The following is an 18,216-nucleotide window of genomic DNA, read 5'->3' as shown; positions in this document are numbered from 1 at the left end:
GGTGTGTTTCATACTTTTATGGACTATAGTGGAATATCATTTACTCCTTCACTATGTTGGGTTTGAAGTCATGTCTGACAGCCTTGGTAAGTTCCTCTGCGTACTCAGCATACCGCCCAGTCATCTGCAAAGAAAGGTATAGTGAACAGGTAGATTAACAGTAGTCCAGAGGAATACAAATGTATTTTTGAACCAAAAACCTATATACTTTAGCAAGTATATCCAATATACAACTATCCAATCAGTGCAAGAACAAACAAACACAACCTCTCTTAATGTAAATCAGAATGAGACATACAGGGAGGCTGCTTATGTTACGCCCACTTACATTTACCTTAAAACTCCATTTATCGCTGATTTGTCTGTTCAGGTTGAGATCCATTTCCACCACCAGTAGTCCGTCACAGGTCCTAGAGAGCCCCGGGGTGCGGCTGCCGTCAGGAGCAGCCACATAACTGGATCCATAGAAGTGTCCAAAGTCATGGTGAGCTGCAAAAGTCAGGAGAGACGTCTGTAACTGGCACTGAAATAATTCACCCTGCCAGTAACAGCTACTTACTGTATGTTGGACCAAACATGACTGACTAGGAAAAATAATAATGAACTGATAGATAAAAGCAATACTGCAACTTTTCAAACTACACATTTATTGATTTTATATTTCTGATTGATCTGGCCATTTAATGAATTCTTTAATTTATGTATTTAATCTTCCAGTTTGGTCTGTTACAGGATTATGTGTTTCTGTGCTGAATAACATTCAGGTTATCCTTAAAAATAAACTACAAATTTAGATTCCGCCACTCTCAGTTCGCCATACAAGTTAAAGAAAGTTAAAATGAAAATGTAGCCAACTTTCTCAAATCTAGGAAATAAATCTCTTACCTTTTTTTCCATCACCAGATGTGAATTCACTTTTAAAATGTTCCTGCGTGAAATACAAGAATGCACATAAAGTCACAAAAGCTCCCAAACAGTGATTGTTCAGCAGCTGAGTAGAGTCACCTGAGCAGGGCCATGGCCACCACTGTCACTGCGGTCACGTCAGTTTCAGCCATGTGGAAGGTTTCACAGCCTATTGCTATGCATAACTTTCAATTTTGGGAAGAACTGGGTGTGGAAATAGTCTGCATCTTTGCAGCATTTACCAAAAGAAACCTTTTATGAAATGTTTGAAAATGATCAAATAGTATAAGCGTATAAAGACTACTGGTTGGCCATTTTTCTAACCAATCCAGATTTTCTTTTAAAACACAGGCACAATTCTATGTGCTTTCATATGCTGTCATTTATTAGACCTACGTGTATGATTGCAGTTATAAAGACTGACTTACCGTCCCAACACGGTTGATTGCACAAGTGAAACAGTGGTTAGCTATTGCTGCATTCCTGGCCTCTATAGGCCACATGGGCTCACTGTAGATAAGAAATAACATTGTTGTTGATGTATTCAAGCACAGGAAGACTGTACATAGTGTAAAGAGAGGGGGAGAAACTGGGGGTTAATGGCAGCCCAGCAGCTCTCGCAATTGCTATTACAGCCATGCCAGAAATAATAGTTGCTCCATTTTGTCCTTACCTGAGAGCTCCAACAGTAGCTGAGGGGTTGAAGATTATCTCAGCTCCATTCATACTGTACATAAACCAGTTGAGAGGGTGATGGCGCCCGTAGCAGATATTAACAGCTATCTTCCCAAACTGTGTTTGGAACACTGTGTGGCCAGTGTCGCCCTCCATATAATATGTAGACTGAGTGTAAAAAAAAAAAATCCAACATAGTGAACATAGCAGTTTGCCTAATTTCATACAGGTGCAGTGGAAATCACACACTAACCTCATTAAAGTCTCCAATCCTGGGAATGTGGTTTTTCCTGCTCTTTCCCAGCACATTTCCAGAGTTGGAGATCACTACTGCTGTGTTCCACAGAGTGCTGCGCAGCTCTTCTCGCTCCAGAATTGGAGAAACAACTACCATGTTGTATTTTTTGGCCAGCTGATGACAGAATTTCAGCGTTATTAGGCTTGTGTTCTGTAGTAAAGCATATCCCTGCACTGCGTCAGACCTCTGTATCCTCACCTCTTGGCAGAAGCGTGTGGTGTTTCCTTCTTCAGCAGACTCTGCGAACTCTGTCCATGGTTCTTTCTCGCGGGTGCAGAAAGCAAAGGGCATGGCTGTGGACAGCGAAAGACAGGTTAGTCTCTTTCACAGGCTAACATGTACTGTGCAGTTCTGACTCATGAAAGCACTCACTCCAGGTCTCCTGAAAGCAGACGATGTTTACACCGCACATGGCTGCTACTTCAACCATTTCACCAATGCGACTATGCATGGCATTGATCTGTGGAGGGGACAACCAGAGGATTTATACCAGTCACGTTTGCCTGAATAGTTTCAAGAAGAAATTCATTCTATCAAATGTACAGCATCCTGTCTGCCTTTATCCCACGGATGCCACAACAGGTCAGTTTGCATGTGTTGTTTGGTAAGTAACATGGGTCTAAGTCCTGACCTGGTCCAGGACGGGGGCATCAGTGGGCAGAACAATGCGGTGCTGAATGAGTCCTACACGGATCCTTCTGGGCGGCCTCAGTTGTTCCTGTGCAGCTTCATATCTGTAACCCTTCAGCTCAAAGTCACGCTCGGAGGCAGCAGCCAGAGCACATGCTGGGAGGTCCAGCTTCCTGTAACCCAACACCCAAACGATAAGATATGAAGCATTTTTGTCGGGTGTCTCAGGCCTTTAAGTCAATAGTGAGAAGTGAGTAAAACGTTTGCCCTATTGGTTCTCAGACAGTCAAATCAGTGTCTGTCCACATGGCACAGAGGAGAGATCTGAATATTACAGTCTGTGACAAGAATTTACAGTGGACTGAATTTGACTAATACACAGTATGTCTAAATAAACCACATGACCCTGATGATAAGAGTTAATCATTTATGTTTTTCAAGAAAAATGCCAAACGTGCAGGTTGCAGCTTCTCAAATGTGAAGATTTTCTGCTTGTCTTTGTCATATTAGTCAGTAAACTGAATCTCTTTGGATGTTGGACTGTTGGTTGGACAGAACAGAACAAGCTATTTGAACAGCTTGCCTTATAATAAGCATTTTTCACTGTTTTTTGATATTTTATTGACAAAACGAGTAATGTGTTCATCATAAACATAATCTGCAGATGAATCATACTGAAAATAATTGTTAGTTCTCAACTCTAGTTTGTGTTTTCTTTCGTCACTGTATTATTCTCCCTTGTGTATAAGGAGATGCAACACCAATAACACCATTATTATGAAGCTGTAGCAAACACACAACTGTGAGGCCTATACTTGGACACAGAAACTTTTTAGTGAGTAATCCTTTCTTTGGACAGGTTAAAGGTTGTGTTGAACACTGCAGCTCTTCCCAAACGGACCAAAGTCCACTCAGCTGAATAATACTTCACCAGGAACAAACTGAAAAGAAAAAGCACGCTAAAAGAAAGAAAGAATATGATGTATAGGTCTGGGTCACTACAGTTAAACAAGTAGTCTCGCGACAACTCACTCTGTGTTCTTTCCGAATAAAATGCGTTTCACCTCTGTGAGCTCGGCCTCTGGCAGGTGGGCCTCCAGAGACTTCTCCAGCGATTCTAACTCACATGTGGACATTTCTGCGGTGGTTTGCGGCTTCACAGGCGCAGCAGCGCAGCTCAGTGTCTGCTGGTAACGGACTCTTTTATCTTTTACACTCGTTATTTAATCCCTAGTCTTGATCCATTCAAGGTTTTTGGAAGAAGAGCCTACAGAGTGCATCCACCGGCTGTTTAAAGAGGTCGGGTCATTAATTAACCCTGTGTACCCCTCCCCCCCTTGCTGCCCATGTCATGTTCACTCCACTACACACACACACACACAAGTCTAAGGTGTCTACCCAAACAGGCTACTGTAGGCCTAAGTAAGTTATAGTAATTATTATTTTTGACTTACGGTGCTTTCCTCATTTCCATCTTTGTCAGGGAAACCTTTTATTACATTTGCTTCAAAAGCTATTAACTTTGCAGATTAAGATTTCATAAGAGTTTATGATTATGCTGATAGGCCATTTTCACAGAAGACATTTTGACTGAAAAGCACAGGTGTCAAATGAAGCCAGTGAGCATGTGAGCCAGGGCCCTGAAAGCAAAGCAGCTGCACTGAATTCAGCCTGAAACTTATCATTTCCGCCTGTGCTTTTGAATGTAAATAATGCTAAAGAAATATCAGCTAAAAAACACAGGTATGGTTCTTCTAAATGGGTTCCCCACAAAGAATGACTTCATAACTAAACTATGTCATTCCGCAAGGACTTACAGTACAGTAACAATTTTACACGTTGCTTGTTAGAATTACAGAAACAGCTCACTGAAGCCAAAAAGTTCAACAAACCCTTCAGAAATTATAGTAACGGGCCAATGTACACGCAACTTCAGTGCTCTGCCTACAGGAACACTGTGCTCTATACAAGGCTGTAGCTACCACTGTGGACGCTAATATACTGTATATATATATATTTATAGTATAGCATATACAGTACACTGCAAGCCTACAAGTGTTAGATTATTTTTTGATCAAATCAGGCAATGGCATTTTTCATCATGAGAACTTTCACTTTTAATTTACTTTTATATTTGCAGCTAATACTTCTGTCCTTAACTAAGACTTTAAATACAGGACTTTTACTTTGTAGTAAATTTCCAGTTTTATTGCTACTTTTACTGAATTTTTTCTGCTACTGTCTATTAGACTAATATACCAAAGTTTTTGGTAAATCTGAAGCAGAACTGTGTAATCTTAATGCCACAGTGGCTCTACTTGGTCAGCATCAGGGTACAAATGTTTCTCATATTGAGCTTGAAGTTACACATCAAATGAAACAGCACAATTTAACCGCTTTGTGAAATTATTGGAGATGATTTATTGTATTGGCTCTCTCTGTGACATCATCAATAACGCTCAAAGCTGTGATTTATTACAGAAATGTTCATCTTTCCAGTAGCATTGCCTTTGAGATTTCTACAGCAGTCTGAAGGTGACTGGTTGACTGTTTTAAAACCTTTGTGGTTGAAGCAGTTTGCAGTGGTGGAAGTACATTTACTCAAGAGCTGTACTTAAGTAAAAATCTGAGGTACTTGTACTTGAGTATTTCCATTTTATACAACTTACTTTTACTCCACTACATTTCAGAGGGAACTATTGTACTTTTTACTCCACTACATTTATTTGACAGCTATAGTTACAGTTGTAGTTATAGGTACTAGTTACTTTTCAGATTAATATTTTACAACACATGCAATGCTTGTGTTTCATCTATGAGCATTTGCACCAGAGACATTTCCCTTCTAAACTTCTCACATGGTTTCATTTCAGTCTGTGTATGAGGCCCAAAAAAGTCAAAGTATCCAGTATTTCACAACAAAGCAAAGATTATAGAAAAATCCAAAATATAAATTCAGATTTGTGTATCACTATTTTTTTTCCTCCCATTAATCATCTCATGACCCCTCAGATTTATCTTGTGACCCTTTGGAGGGGTCCGAACCCTAGGTTGGGAACCACTGGACTAAACTAGCTAACTGTATAAAAAGTAGTTAAAACTAGCTCCACCTCGAGCAGCTACAGCAGTAAAATGCTGCTTACTCATTAATGCATCAGTTATGCAATATGTAATAATGTGCCAGTCAAGGGAACCTTTACTCCAGAACAAGTACTTTTACTTTAAGTACAGTTTGGTGATCTTGTACTTTTACATAAGTAGGATTTAGAATGCAGGACTTTGACCTGTAACAGAGTATTTTTGCATTGTTGTACTAGTACCTTTACTTAAGTAAAGGTTCTGAATACTTCTTCCACCACTGGTCCTTTGTGCAACTGAGAGATTGAAGCTATGAAAAGAATAAACAAAATGAAACTTGTATTCATGGCATTCACACAGTCATTTCATTGAAGACGATCTCAACCATCTCCTAATATACAGTTACTTAACTCAGTTGGTAGTACAGATTACTAAAATACAAAACATACATTTGCTGAAGTCCTATATTCAATGCATTTAACAGATTATTTGCATAGATACAGGATGTAGCTATTCTATTAATGTGTTTTTGTGTTGTTTCAGGTTTTCTACAGCAATCAGACTTAAAGTCTTTCATGACATATTGACACTATTTTATTTGGTGGCTCTTGTTATTTGCGCAGATGTTTTTGCTCCTGGTTTGTTTGGCAGGACTGTTCTTCTGTGTCCGTCCTCCTCTGGTCTTTTTGTCTCGCTCCTTATCGGGGTTTGACAGTTTCCTCAGCAGCTCTACAACAGAAGAGTTGAATTTCATTTGTTAACACGGGTTTGACCAACGGGAGGCCTCAGAGAGCCACTTCAAGTCTGCTGGTTGGTCAGCACTGTTGAGTTTCAGTCATGAAGCTTTTTCCCCCATCTGCTGATGGTTTTTTTTACCTGTTAACTCAGGATGACTCTGGCTGAAGTTGTTTAGGAGAGACACATATTTCCGATCTCCAGTATCATCATCTCCTGAAGGGAATTAAAGTCAGGAACTTTAATGTGCATTTTCCACAAAACAAAATGAAATATACTTTTTGTTACTGTAGAAGAGCAGCAAATCAAGAGTTCAAACTACTGTATCCTCCAAAATCAAAACATATTTTAGAAAACCTTTTAATATATCATATATATTTATTTATATACTGGAGAAACACCCACTCAATTCAGCTAAAATCATACTTTTACATTCACGTTCCAAAACTATAATTAGGATTGTAATATGATAATCATTTTGTCAGTTGACCACTTATGTTACCTCCGAAACTTAAAAAAAGCACCATAATTTGCCCGTTCTGTAACTTATTATTGACCTTTCACAAAATATTAGATATCTAAACTTGGAATAAAACTATTAAGGCCAGAGTGTTAACTAAATGAGGTTTTGAAACGTAGATGGACTCACGGCATACTCGCAGGAGGACATAGTGTTGTCTCTCTACCAGCACGCTGCTGGCCAGAGCCACACTTCGCTGCTTCCCCTCCAGGTTCATCACTCTGCCACTGCTGTCCATCAGGTCCACCCACTCTACAGGAGGAATTTTACGCTTAACATAAAATGTTTTGTACTTACAACCAAAACCAGATGGAAGTTGTGTCATCAAGAGATGACATTGGTTTACTAAAGTTCTCAGACTTACTGTTCAAGACAGAAGTAACTGACATTGATTTTCTGACATTTATAAAATCAGACTACAGTATGAAGTTGGTGCTTTAGGTGCATTATGTTGCCATTACACTCCAAATACGGAGATAAAGGGGAAATAAAAGAACCGAATGGCCACTTGAGTTTCAGTAATGCTTGTTTCAGCCCGTACCACTGCTGTTAAGTACCTTTGAAGCCCAGACCGCACCTCTCCTTTAAATGATGGATGAAGTTTATCAGCTTACAGTTGAGGTTGAACATTTCCATCCTGCTGTCTGTCAAGAAAAATGTCTATTTAAAAATATAACATTGCACATTAAACTTTGCAGTTTGATTATTTCATTCTCCCTGTCCTCATTTGCATTTACTCTTATAAAACAAACCAGGTCACTGTCACACTAAATGTTGATTTCTAAAGCAAAGCAACCATTTACCACCATATTGAATACATGCTGCAAAGTTTTCCAGTAAACTCAAATAAAATAAATAAATAATTACCATGTTTAATCCTACTCTACACTAACACCGTAATTGATTAAAAAAAAAATCTACTTGAAAAGCTGAGAGGAATACATATATCCAGGAACTTTACTAACCTCCAAACAGGATAGTGACAAACATTTTCTGGTCCTGACTGCAGCTAAGCTCCAGTAGTACTGCCACCAGCAGTGCTTTAAAGCATCGGTTTATTCCAAAGATCCCAGGGAGTAAGAAGTTTGGACTGGGCACAAAGTGCAACAATAGAGGCTTTTAAATCAGTGTTGTGGTCTACACTTTGTGACAAAGACTCAGCTCTGAGGGAGACGCTGTATGAACTGGCCTGCATAAAGTAGAGTTGGTAAATACACACACACACCTCCCTTGCATCCTCCTCTTCTTCTCCTTTTCAAAGCTGAAGCCTTTTAAATGAGGGGACAAGGGACTGCTGTTGCTTGTATCCATGGATTCTAGACAGACTTGCACTCTGGACTTTATAGTTGTTGGACAGTGATGTCAAGACTGACTGAAAAAAGAGGCTTTATTGTTTCTTGGAACTAAGAAATGAAATGAAAGAAATTCACAATGTGCAGTTATACATTACAGTGCTAAATCAACAGCGTGTGAGGGGGCTCTGTAGCCTAATCAATGCTTAAATGTTTGCTAACCACCTGAAAGCGGTTATAATTGTTACTTTTATATCAACAACGTATCAAATGACAATGTGAAAGGGCTCATAGTGATGAACCTGCACAGAATAATAGAATCACCTGAATCTGCAGCTCCACTTGGCTTTCCAGAGCTTCATAGCGAGTTTCAGCTCATTGTTTAGCTGTCCGACCTGCAACTTTACTGTTTTGGTTCACTCTCAGCGCTCTCATAGCATTGTTTTTGGCCGCAGCAGGCAGCTGTTTTCAGTGAAAAAGCTCTAAAAACCCACTGGCACAGTTAGCGACTAGCTGGTGAACATAGCGAAGCATTTAGCAGCTAAAGAGTCAGATATTTCCCTCAGGAGTCGGTAGAGACCAAAAACTGAGCTAAAAGAGAGTGAACATAGAATGAACTTCAAATGAATGATAATGTTGTTCCGTAACTGCTGTATGTGTAAATAAGCAATTGTTTGCTGACGAGTTCGCCATGACAACTTAAAAGTCAATGCTGTGTTCACTTGTTTCTAAGGTGATAATATGTCAGTGTTGTGTTTACAGCTTGTTTCTGCTGCCTCCCAAGTGGGCAAAAAATCAGTTAATGGAGGTTCAAACCTGCAATAACTGATTTTTAGTATACAGTGGGTTTATCAGGGCTTCGTCTGTAAACAATAAGCTGATCAGAGGGGTAAGACTGAACAAATACAGTAAAAGTACTATCCGCAGATGGTTAGCTTAGCTTAGCATAAAGACTGAAAGTAGGTGGAAACAGCTTTCATGCTAAGCCTGGTCCGAAGCTACAAAAGCCTGGTCCGAAGCTACAAAAAAAAAGAACAAAGCGTAAAACTTACCAGCCAAAAACTACAAATTGTGGTTTTTCCAATGTGGTTTTTGTACGGATTAAACAAACAAGAATTAAATAATTAATTCGTGAGTTTCAGAGGTGCTGTACAGTAGCTTCATATTTACTTTACAGACACATGAGTGGCATCGATCCTCTCATCTAATACTTAGCATGAAAGCAAATGAAAGCAAAAAGCACATTTCCCAAAATGTCAAACTATTCCTTTAATATAAGATACTGATTAGAGCAGCTTTAAAGAAAATGATTTCTATCAAATACACACATTCATGGTTCAAGTTTTCTTACTAGATCTCCAGTAAAGCTGTAATAGCCTAAAATTTTGAATCCCAACCTTGATATGACCCAGCTGAGGAGACAAGATGTTGCCACACAGGACAGCAGCAGAGCATGAGGACTCGAGAGGTCTCAGTAGTGAATCTTTAAAGGAGCACTTCAGACCTCTGGGGAAGCTTTCAAAGACGTGGGCCCTGTGCCCTGTAACCTGAACTAACAAGGGAATTGTGATAAAAGCTGGGAAAATAAAGAACTCCAAAGATAGTTTGATTGCTTAACGAACCATTTCCCAGAATGGGCAAACCAGAGGTCTGACTCAGTTCTATGGACTTCCAGATCTGATATGAAACATGACCCTGCCTGGTGAAAAGCCAATGGGAAGCCTGGAGCTGTTCCTGCAGCTACTGAATAATGACCATTGTGGCCAATGCAAACACAGTAAGTACACTCTGAAAATGTAAAAGGATTTATTTAAAGACAGGCCTTTGTGCACTGTACTGAGGACGAATTCATCAGGAAAAAATTAAAAACAGAACTTCTTCCATGAGTTTGATTTACGTCTAAAATGAAATCATTCACAATCCTCTTCAGTCATTTTCCATCATCCATCAAACTATCTCGGAAGTCAACATTTACATGAATATAACTTATTATGCACAGTCAAGTCAGATTGTCACATTGAGCAAACAAAAATACAAGGTTAGATTTCAGCATTGCATTACCAACTTTGGGGCCTTTGCTTTTAAAAATGTGAAAAAATACATTGCCATTGACACAAACACAAACCAACCTGTCACTGGTGAAAGTACTGTTCTTGTTTTTTAGTCCAATTAGAAACAGCATGGGACCCAGAAGGAGCAACTGGGTGAAAAATTAAATCGGAACCCATTCATTTCTGTTAATGAACGCACGTAAATCTCTGCCATGAAGCTGGACTACAATGCGAGAGAAAGGAATAGGCGGAAAGTGAAAAATGTTTAACTTTCTGCGAATGAGCATGAACTTTGCTAAGCAGGCTGGTAACGCTGTCTGTGCACCTTGCAGGTCCTCAGGATGGGGTGAATCAAACAATGGTGCAATACTGCATAAGAAATAATCCTCTGCCCATGATCCATGATGGTGGAGTGTGCTGAAATCCATGAGAGTGCATTTATGTCAACATCCCTGAACAATGCATCAATAAATTAATAAGATTTAGTCTTCAGCCAAAGGTCCATTCAGACCAGAAATGACCAGAACATTTACTCTCACACTGTTCAACCTGCAGTTAAACAAGGAGGGACATCCTGAAAAGCCAACAATCCCTGCTTTTTAATGTTTTAAGAGAGTGAGAGGTCCATACTGTCCCTTCTCTCCATATTGAGCTGAGGTCTGGTGGGTCAAGCACCTTCACTGGTCATTTCACAAGTGCATTTGTACTGACAGAATTTAGTCCTCTTGTTTGCTGTCAGTCGCTCAATCGATTTAAACCGCTCTTGGTCATGTGGGGCGTTATGAAGCAGCAGAACCTCTTTGGGCCACTAGCAGTGCTTTTAGACTTTTAGTCTGGTTTAAATTAAAAAGTCACTGTGTTTAAATAGTGGCGACGGTTTCTCGTGGCAAGGAGATTTAAATTACCTCAGTGACTCAGTTATCCCATTTCCATTGAGAGCTGCTGCTGAGCTGACGTTGACATTTTACTGCAAGGCCCCAGAACACTAGCGAATGATCCTTCCTGTGCATGCGTCAGGACACCTCTGCCAGCTCACTAAAGCAACTCTTCTGCTTGTTGAACAGCGACGTGACCTGGGCGGAGCCGAGGTTCTGTTTGTCCTCTGGTCCAGCACAGTCATGCTGCTGCGCCGCATGCTGATGATGACCTATGGGGATTTGAGTCTGTCTGAGGGCTTGCAGTGGACAAGGGCCCATCTTAGGACAGTGGGAGATGATGACTGACAGAGGGGGGTGGGATACTGCCACCAGACCACCCCCTACAGAAGAGATGTGAGTAGGGCAGCGGTAGGAGCCTTCATAGCTGCTGCTGCTGTGTTCAGTAAAAACGTCAAAGCTGAGGCTGTTTGCCTTGAGTCTGATGGAGTCAGTGATGCTGTTGTGAGTGGAGTTGCGCTTACGGCTGCCACTCTCGAACCGCTCCTGCTGGCCCAGGATGTGGCGCCGGATAATCTTACGGAAAGTTTGTCGGAACTCCCGGATGCGGTAGGCGTAGATGAAGGGGTTGACCACAGAGTTGGCGTGTGAGAGAATAATGGCCACATACATGATCCAGAGCAGAGGACGATCACACTGAGGACAGAAGAGGGTGAAGCAGTTGATGATGTGTAAAGGCAGCCAGCAGACTGCAAACAGCCCGACAATGATGGCCAGAGACTTGGCAGCCTGGACCTCTTTCTGCAGCGTGGAGCGTGACTTCTCTCCATGAACCGCTTTCACCTCCATCAGCTTGAGCTGGTGGCGAGCAGCCATGAAGATGCACAGGTAGATGGCCAGCATCAGCAGCAGGGGAATGAGCACACAGGCAAAAAAGTTGAAGTAGACCATATACTCCATGACCACCACCTCCTCAAACAGGCACTTCATCAGGCCGGGCGAGCAGGTGCTGTTAGTGCTCTCGGGAAGCCTGTGCCAGCCCATCATGGGGGTCAGGCCGATGATGATGGATAAAACCCAGCAGATGGCGATGATGCCTCGTGCCCGCTGGCCTGTCACCAAGCTGTTGTACCTGGAGAGGGAAATAATACGAACATCTGCTCAACGTCTCTCAGCTCAAAACTCTGTGCAAGTTAGAGGTTAGAGGCCATATGAAAATGTCTATAGTCATTATAAGAAAGCTCCAGCAATTATGTCATGTTAGATACAAGACTGTACACTGTAATAATATATAAATAAATAATATATAATATATAAATAATAATAATAATCTTTTGTATACAGTATATGAAGTTCCCGTGGACTTATAATTTGCTAAGCTGATTGCTCTGTGGAGGCACTTCTCATCCCGGAACTAAAAGAGAAAAGATAAGCAAACAAAGTCTTTCAAGACTCCTCAAAGGAAGTCTATTTTGAGTTCGCCTGTAGCGCAGTGTGGGAGAGCAGCTGAGATATTTGGCTTGTTTCTATCACATTCTTGAGATGTTAAAGTGCAAAGGTTAATGCTGCCAAAACAAGCCCCCGCCATCAGGGATGCAAAAAAACAACAGTAAACCCTCACGTATCTTCAGCAGGAGGACGAGGCTGTGTGAAAACGGATAGTTTGAGTCTTGAAAACAGGAAGGCTGAGCTCGATGTGGCGCTGAGGTTCAGTGTTTCAGTATGATGAGGTCACAGCTTGAGCTGCGGCATCACTGCTGGTCAGCGTGTCATTGGGTGACAGGTTAAATGTCTGCAGACATACCATCCTTAGCTTATTTGAATGCTAAATCTAAGCTGACGTTCAACATAAACAGTCAGACAAACGCAGTGTTTTTACACTAAAATAATAATTACACAGGGGGTTACACAGACTGTATAAGCAATTAGAGCAAAATTCTTTTGATTGCTCCAGGGGGACATGGCCTTGTGGGAGACGCCATTTCTGGATACACTGATTCAGCCAAGACTTTCTAGTTCAAATGTCACGCTAATAGATAGAAATGACACATGAAGTTTTATTGTAAGACCTCCACTGCCTGGGACTAAGAAACACTTTAGACTAAGCTGAGAATATTAAATCATGCACTTATTTTGTTTCCTAAAACATATCTTCTACTTTCCTACCATGCTTAAGAACTCTCTAAAAGGGCATCGTTTATAAAGGGTTTATAAGTTGTAACTAGTCCGTTTTATTAATAGTCTTCTTGAGAGTTAATAAACTTTTTTGAACTTTTGGGTTGCCAGGTTGTGAATAATCCTTTTGGTGGTTTTTAATGCAGTTGTAAATGTTTGTAAACCATTAATAAATGCTCAAGTGTTTCTCCTTTTCTAATTAGCCCTCTAGACTGCAGCTGTTCATGTTAATAAAAGCTTTTTTTTCTGTCAAGTCTGCAGTTGTACATGTTATTAATAAATGGATTTTAGGCCAAGTGAGTGGTGGGTTATTCTCAACCTGGATACTGAAAAGTAGTTCTTATTAACAGCTTATAACTGATCTATAAAGCATTAATAAATTATTTATTAACCATTAAAAAAGCCATTACTTACAACTTATATTTCTCCTCTAACTGCATAAGAAGTATCCACTTCCACTTGTAACTGCTAAGAATTCCCCAGAATTGAGTCTTCTGGGCCACTGACCTGAGCGGGATCTTGATTGCAATGTAGCGGTCTATAGCGATGGCCAGCAGGCTGAAGATGGAGCTCTGGGTGAGAACCAGCACGAAGCAGGCGATGAACAGGCAGCCGTAGAAGTTGGAGCAGAAGCCAGTGCTGATGGCGATGGAGAAGGGAATGGCCAGGACGCCCACGGCGATGTCGGCCACCGCCAGCGACACCACAAAGAAGTTGGTGATGTTCTGCAGGTTGCTGTTGAGGCACACGGCCCAGCAGACCAGCACATTGCCCAGCACGGAGAACACAGCAATCAGCAGCTCCAGGACGATGTAGAGGATGGAGACGCTGTGGTCGTCCAGCATGGTGAGACAAACGGCGAGGTCACTGATGAGGAGGGATGAAACCTCACCTCAACGACCATAGCTGCAGCCCGGCAGCCGCTGAACTCAGCCTCCTCACCTCCAACACTTTCAGAGACATCCACCAGATTCCCCAAGCAGCTGCGGCAACTCCCTCTCGCTCAGCTCAAGCTCAAACAGCTGGGGAAAAAATACATTTATTCGACTTCAGATGGAGCTGCCATCGCTAAAAACTCCACGCGCAGGACACAGTCGCCTCCATTCTCTCCTGGTGAAAAGCTCCTCTGCTGTCCTCTCCCCTCAGGTCATTCCCCTCAGCGGCTTTTTCCCATGAACTTCTGGAGGGGCTGAGATGATGCCAACAACGCACATCACTGGAACATAATGTTGCTGGAGATAAAGAGAAATGAAAAAGAGGAAATGCTTTTACAATAAAGGAAGTGAATTTCAACAGTGACACACTTGCATCAGATATGAAAGCGCTGCAGGCTGTGTCAAACATCATGGTGCACCACATTATCCTTAAAAGTAAATATGCCCTCATATGTAACATCTAGTACTCTGTTTTTGTTTGGCAGAACATCAGGGTGAAACTGAATTATTACATTTCACATATTGGCCAATCTATATCTGAAATAATGGAGGTTCATCCTTGGGTACAGCTTTGCAAAAAACAGAGGTGAAAAAATGAATTTTCTTTTCTTTCTTGTGTTAGGCTTCAATGAAATTTTTCAAGCAAATAAATTCTTCCTTTTAAGGCATAAATGTTTCCCAGAATTCCCACCCCAAATGAATGGGTAGGTGGGTTCCTTTAAATCTAAACATCTTTTCAGAGGCTTCAACGCTTTGACAAGTAAAAATCTCTGGAGGAAATACTTGGGCATTCAAATGATCTAATTCAAATACATCATCAAAAGCCTCAGCAGCTTCAGTGTGAAGATTAAAATTGCTCAAAAACCCATTTTAGTCTGCAATAATGTGAGTGTTCAGTTTTGTGGGATTTTGGGTTGCTGATGTCTTCTATAAACAGCCCCTCTTGACCCTGCAGAGGAGCAGTGGGAGAGCGGTTTGTGCAGACATCATCAGAGCTGAACGTACACGTAGCAGAGCTGCCAGTGTTTTGGTGCCAGAGTAAAGATCATGTGCAGGAAACATGGAGGATGCTTCTGGGAGCATCAGGGGCGAAGGCGGAGACTGTAGTGAAAATACTGGGTGTCACTTTTAATTATTGCAACCTGGGCCCGTATTACCATACTCTATTCTTCACATTTAGCAAAGAACTTTGGACTCTGATACTACTGTCGGTCTTTAGGACAGGTTTGATAAATGTGGCCCCTGGTCTATTCTCAATTAGTGACTCACACTGTAATTAAATTGCCCGATATCTGTGTGAGCCATCAGCCATAAAAGGCTTAACAAACAGAAAGCTGCTGTTTTTGTGGTGATGAATTCCCTCAGAGGGAATGTTTCTTGAGGTTACGTCGAGTTTTCGGAGATAACAGCTGTGCTGGAACACCGAGGTCTTTGCTCTCTGCGTCAGGGTTGTCCCTTTGGGTCGGATGAGACCTTTTTATTAATACCAAAGACTTGTTATTTCAAGGTCGATAGTTATCAGTAGGTTGTTTTGTTCATTCTATTTGACTTACAAATAAAGTTTTTGTTGGTCTCTTTCCTCTGAGCCCAGGGTATTCATTTGTCTTGATGTCAGAGACATTTGGTGTTATATTGCAGTTTATTATAATGTTTTATGTAGCAGCGGTGCGTCCAAAACAAAAATCCCAGAGGACAATAAAGGAAATAATGAATCTCTGAAAACTGCGGCAGTGATTCTCCCATGCTAGCAATGGATCCTACAATAACAAGCTGTCCTGAGCTGGAATTATGAAATACATCAGAGAAACTCCAGGGATTTATAGTGAAACAAAGGAAAGTGAGGTTTTTCTTAAAGACAGGCTTTGGTTCACATTAGCCATACAGCATCACCAAGGAAACATCACATCACTTCAGCATACTCATCATGCCATGCAGAGGAAGTACAGGAGGAACAAACATCGAAGCTCTCAGCTTCCTGATAACAGGCACTGTCACTATACAGTGCTGATGGACACTCAAAGTGACAACATGTCTGCTGGCAGAGTGATTAGGGCTGATTATCCTCTAGCAAGAGCAACTCTGTTGATAAGAGTCTGCCCTACTTGATGGGTGTCCATGAGTCAAACACTGTCCACACCACCAGCTCCAGGAAAGCCTCTGAGAGGGCCCTCCACCAAGTAATGAACATTACAAATGAACAAATGATAATGAAAGCACAGCTGTCGTTTCTTTGTGACATGATCCACTTCACCCTGTCTTTACAGATCTACTTGGTCTACAATGATCAAATTAACTCACTAGAAGGGCAAAAAGTAGCTGTGGGCCCCCAGTGACTTCCTGTTTGTGGTCATTTAGTTAAACACAAATGTATTTATGTGCACCGTTTACATTTTGACACAGGGCCCACAACATCGACCAGCAGACAGGACAGGTAACAATGCAGGACCTGCCTTGAGGCCCTTATTATTTTAATTCATATTGTATTTTAGTCGTGCATATTCTAAAGCAAATTATTCAGATTACCACAAACCAACTGACACATTTATAGGACCTTAGGTGCCCCTGAAAGTCTAGCTGTAGTCCAGCTCAGTTTGGACTCAAACGAATACATGCAGACCCAACGTTTTCCTCTCTATAAATATTTTGTGCTAAAAATGTTGTGAATGAGTCCTATGACTGAAAAGTTGTCATATTTTTTCCCCTTTTGTCACCTTCTCTACATTAATACTACTACAAAGACATTTTTATCACCTTAACATGCATGAGACTTGATTTGCTGTGGACCCACTGACTTTGGAATTGACTCTAAGCGTTCTAGGTAAATACAGGCGTGAACATGAACATGCAGTTGATTATAAAATAATCCAGCTGGGCAAAGCGGACAACTGCCTCAGGCTCAAGGGCCAGCACCCCCAAGGGCCCGGAAAGCCCCAGGTTTATCACATGTCAACTTTGAATTTTGTCATTTTTTATTAATTGCACTTTTTAGAGAAACTGCATTTCTTAAGTACAACAGAAACAAATTATTGCAGCATTATTGTTGCATTATTACTTGCTCTAATCCTTGGTTTGTACAGGTGCTCGATGTCGAAATCCCTTTTCAGAGCTTTATCAGCTCAGTTACTAGGGGAGTGTTCAGTAGGGGCCCAACAGCAAACTTTTGCCCCAGGGCCTCCTAACAGCTTGATCCATATCATTAGAGGCTCAACGCGCACGTGGCTCACATTATCAGTTATAACCCAGGACCTACAAGTTAGTTTTTATCTTTCAGATTAAGTCTGTCAAAACAGCAGGCAGCAGGTAGAAGACGAGCTTCTGTCATTATTAAAGTTCAGTTACACCCAATAAATAGCATCGCAGTGGGGACGCTCACTGTACCGTGTTTTCTGCAGGTTAAGTGCTGCTTGCTTTTGTTCTCCCAGCCTGTGCGTGTTAGGTGTCGGACACCTTGTACCAAACATCACTTTACCGCGTTCCTCACACTTTCAGAGGCTTCCCCTTGTTCCGCAAGCGGTCTGTGTGCGCAGCATGCACTGCACGCTGCACATGGTATAAAGGCAGCATTTAACATGTTAACACCACATGCATAAAGGCTGACCAAATGTAATATAAATGCAGAATAAATTCCAGCATTCAAAAGATTGAAGTTTCATTGATTTTATGCAGAATTAAACTTTTTCTCAATTAGAATGACTCACCTTTTGGTCTTGATGTCCATCGGCTAGAACGTAGATTTCCGACAAATGTGAGTGATAGTTATGATACCCGATAGCACTGTAAGAAGAGGCGATAAAAAAAAAAGCAAGCTCGACCTCAAAATGTTCACTTCCCACTGAGCGGCAAGTGTGAAACTTCTTCAGTTAACTGGTTAAACAAGCCGCCCGAGTTCAGCTCACAATGCTGGTCAAGTGCAGGAAATGAAAACGCATTTGAAGTCTGATCAATGTCTCCTGCCATCACAAATCACACCGCTTCTTTAGTGAATGACCTCACATGGATGAGACTTGCTCTTCTCTCACTCTCTCACTCTCTCACACACACACACC

At 41.3% G+C, this 18,216-nt stretch overlaps 3 protein-coding genes across 6 annotated transcripts; all 3 read right to left on the bottom strand.

Annotated features, from left to right (window-relative positions):
• Positions 1-2: 2 nt before the first annotated feature.
• upb1 (ureidopropionase, beta) lies at positions 3-3,828 on the bottom strand. 2 transcript variants are annotated; one of them, XM_044198169.1, is made up of 10 exons: positions 3,542-3,828; positions 2,511-2,682; positions 2,252-2,339; positions 2,078-2,172; positions 1,835-1,993; positions 1,580-1,749; positions 1,335-1,416; positions 886-928; positions 329-489; positions 3-124 (listed from the first exon to the last, which is right to left on the bottom strand). In XM_044198169.1, the coding sequence occupies exons 1-10, from the start codon at positions 3,643-3,645 to the stop codon at positions 41-43; spliced, it is 1,158 nt and encodes a 385-aa protein (XP_044054104.1). In that variant the 5' UTR covers positions 3,646-3,828; the 3' UTR covers positions 3-40. The 2 variants fall into 2 exon arrangements, with proteins under 2 accessions (XP_044054104.1, XP_044054105.1); XM_044198170.1 differs by having other exon boundaries at positions 335-489; positions 3,542-3,821.
• Positions 3,829-4,910: 1,082 nt separating this feature from the next.
• On the bottom strand, positions 4,911-9,656 carry LOC122877062 (uncharacterized protein C22orf15). Of its 3 annotated transcripts, none has more exons than XM_044198181.1 (7): positions 9,532-9,656; positions 8,068-8,214; positions 7,808-7,932; positions 7,400-7,486; positions 6,972-7,094; positions 6,464-6,538; positions 4,911-6,316 (listed from the first exon to the last, which is right to left on the bottom strand). In XM_044198181.1, exons 2-7 carry the CDS (start codon positions 8,151-8,153, stop codon positions 6,177-6,179), a joined length of 636 nt encoding a protein of 211 aa, XP_044054116.1. In that variant the 5' UTR covers positions 8,154-8,214; positions 9,532-9,656; the 3' UTR covers positions 4,911-6,176. The 3 variants fall into 3 exon arrangements, with proteins under 3 accessions (XP_044054116.1, XP_044054115.1, XP_044054114.1); XM_044198180.1 differs by lacking the exon at positions 9,532-9,656 and adding an exon at positions 8,459-8,620; XM_044198179.1 differs by having other exon boundaries at positions 8,068-9,619.
• A 267-nt stretch (positions 9,657-9,923) lies between these two features.
• On the bottom strand, positions 9,924-18,215 carry adora2aa (adenosine A2a receptor a). Its single transcript, XM_044198162.1, has 3 exons — positions 17,869-18,215; positions 13,743-14,467; positions 9,924-12,192 (listed from the first exon to the last, which is right to left on the bottom strand). Exons 2-3 carry the CDS (start codon positions 14,078-14,080, stop codon positions 11,199-11,201), a joined length of 1,332 nt encoding a protein of 443 aa, XP_044054097.1. The 5' UTR covers positions 14,081-14,467; positions 17,869-18,215; the 3' UTR covers positions 9,924-11,198.
• Position 18,216: the final 1 nt, after the last annotated feature.

The sequence above is a fragment of the Siniperca chuatsi genome, linkage group LG5 (genome assembly GCF_020085105.1).
Source record: "Siniperca chuatsi isolate FFG_IHB_CAS linkage group LG5, ASM2008510v1, whole genome shotgun sequence".
Taxonomy (NCBI): domain Eukaryota; kingdom Metazoa; phylum Chordata; class Actinopteri; order Centrarchiformes; family Sinipercidae; genus Siniperca; species Siniperca chuatsi.
Note: the sequence above shows the minus strand (reverse complement) of the source record. Positions and strands in the feature narration are given on the sequence as shown.

What these genes read in the sequence shown, in the direction of transcription:
- LOC122877062 (XM_044198181.1), bottom strand. Translation starts at nt 8,153, where the DNA reads ATGGATACAAGCAACAGCAGTCCCTTGTCCCCTCATTTAAAAGGCTTC. An exon ending in TGTCACTATCCTGTTTGGAG is followed by an intron (nt 7,487 to 7,807) that starts GTTAGTAAAGTT and finishes TTTTCTTGACAG; the next exon opens with ACAGCAGGATGGAAATGTTC. An exon ending in TGTCCTCCTGCGAGTATGCC is followed by an intron (nt 6,539 to 6,971) that starts GTGAGTCCATCT and finishes AATTCCCTTCAG; the next exon opens with GAGATGATGATACTGGAGAT.
- adora2aa (XM_044198162.1), bottom strand. Translation starts at nt 14,080, where the DNA reads ATGCTGGACGACCACAGCGTCTCCATCCTCTACATCGTCCTGGAGCTG. An exon ending in GCAATCAAGATCCCGCTCAG is followed by an intron (nt 12,193 to 13,742) that starts GTCAGTGGCCCA and finishes TTCCCTCTCCAG; the next exon opens with GTACAACAGCTTGGTGACAG.
- upb1 (XM_044198169.1), bottom strand. Translation starts at nt 3,645, where the DNA reads ATGTCCACATGTGAGTTAGAATCGCTGGAGAAGTCTCTGGAGGCCCAC. An exon ending in ATGCCCCCGTCCTGGACCAG is followed by an intron (nt 2,340 to 2,510) that starts GTCAGGACTTAG and finishes TCCCCTCCACAG; the next exon opens with ATCAATGCCATGCATAGTCG. An exon ending in ATCTGGTGATGGAAAAAAAG is followed by an intron (nt 490 to 885) that starts GTAAGAGATTTA and finishes TGACTTTTGCAG; the next exon opens with CTCACCATGACTTTGGACAC.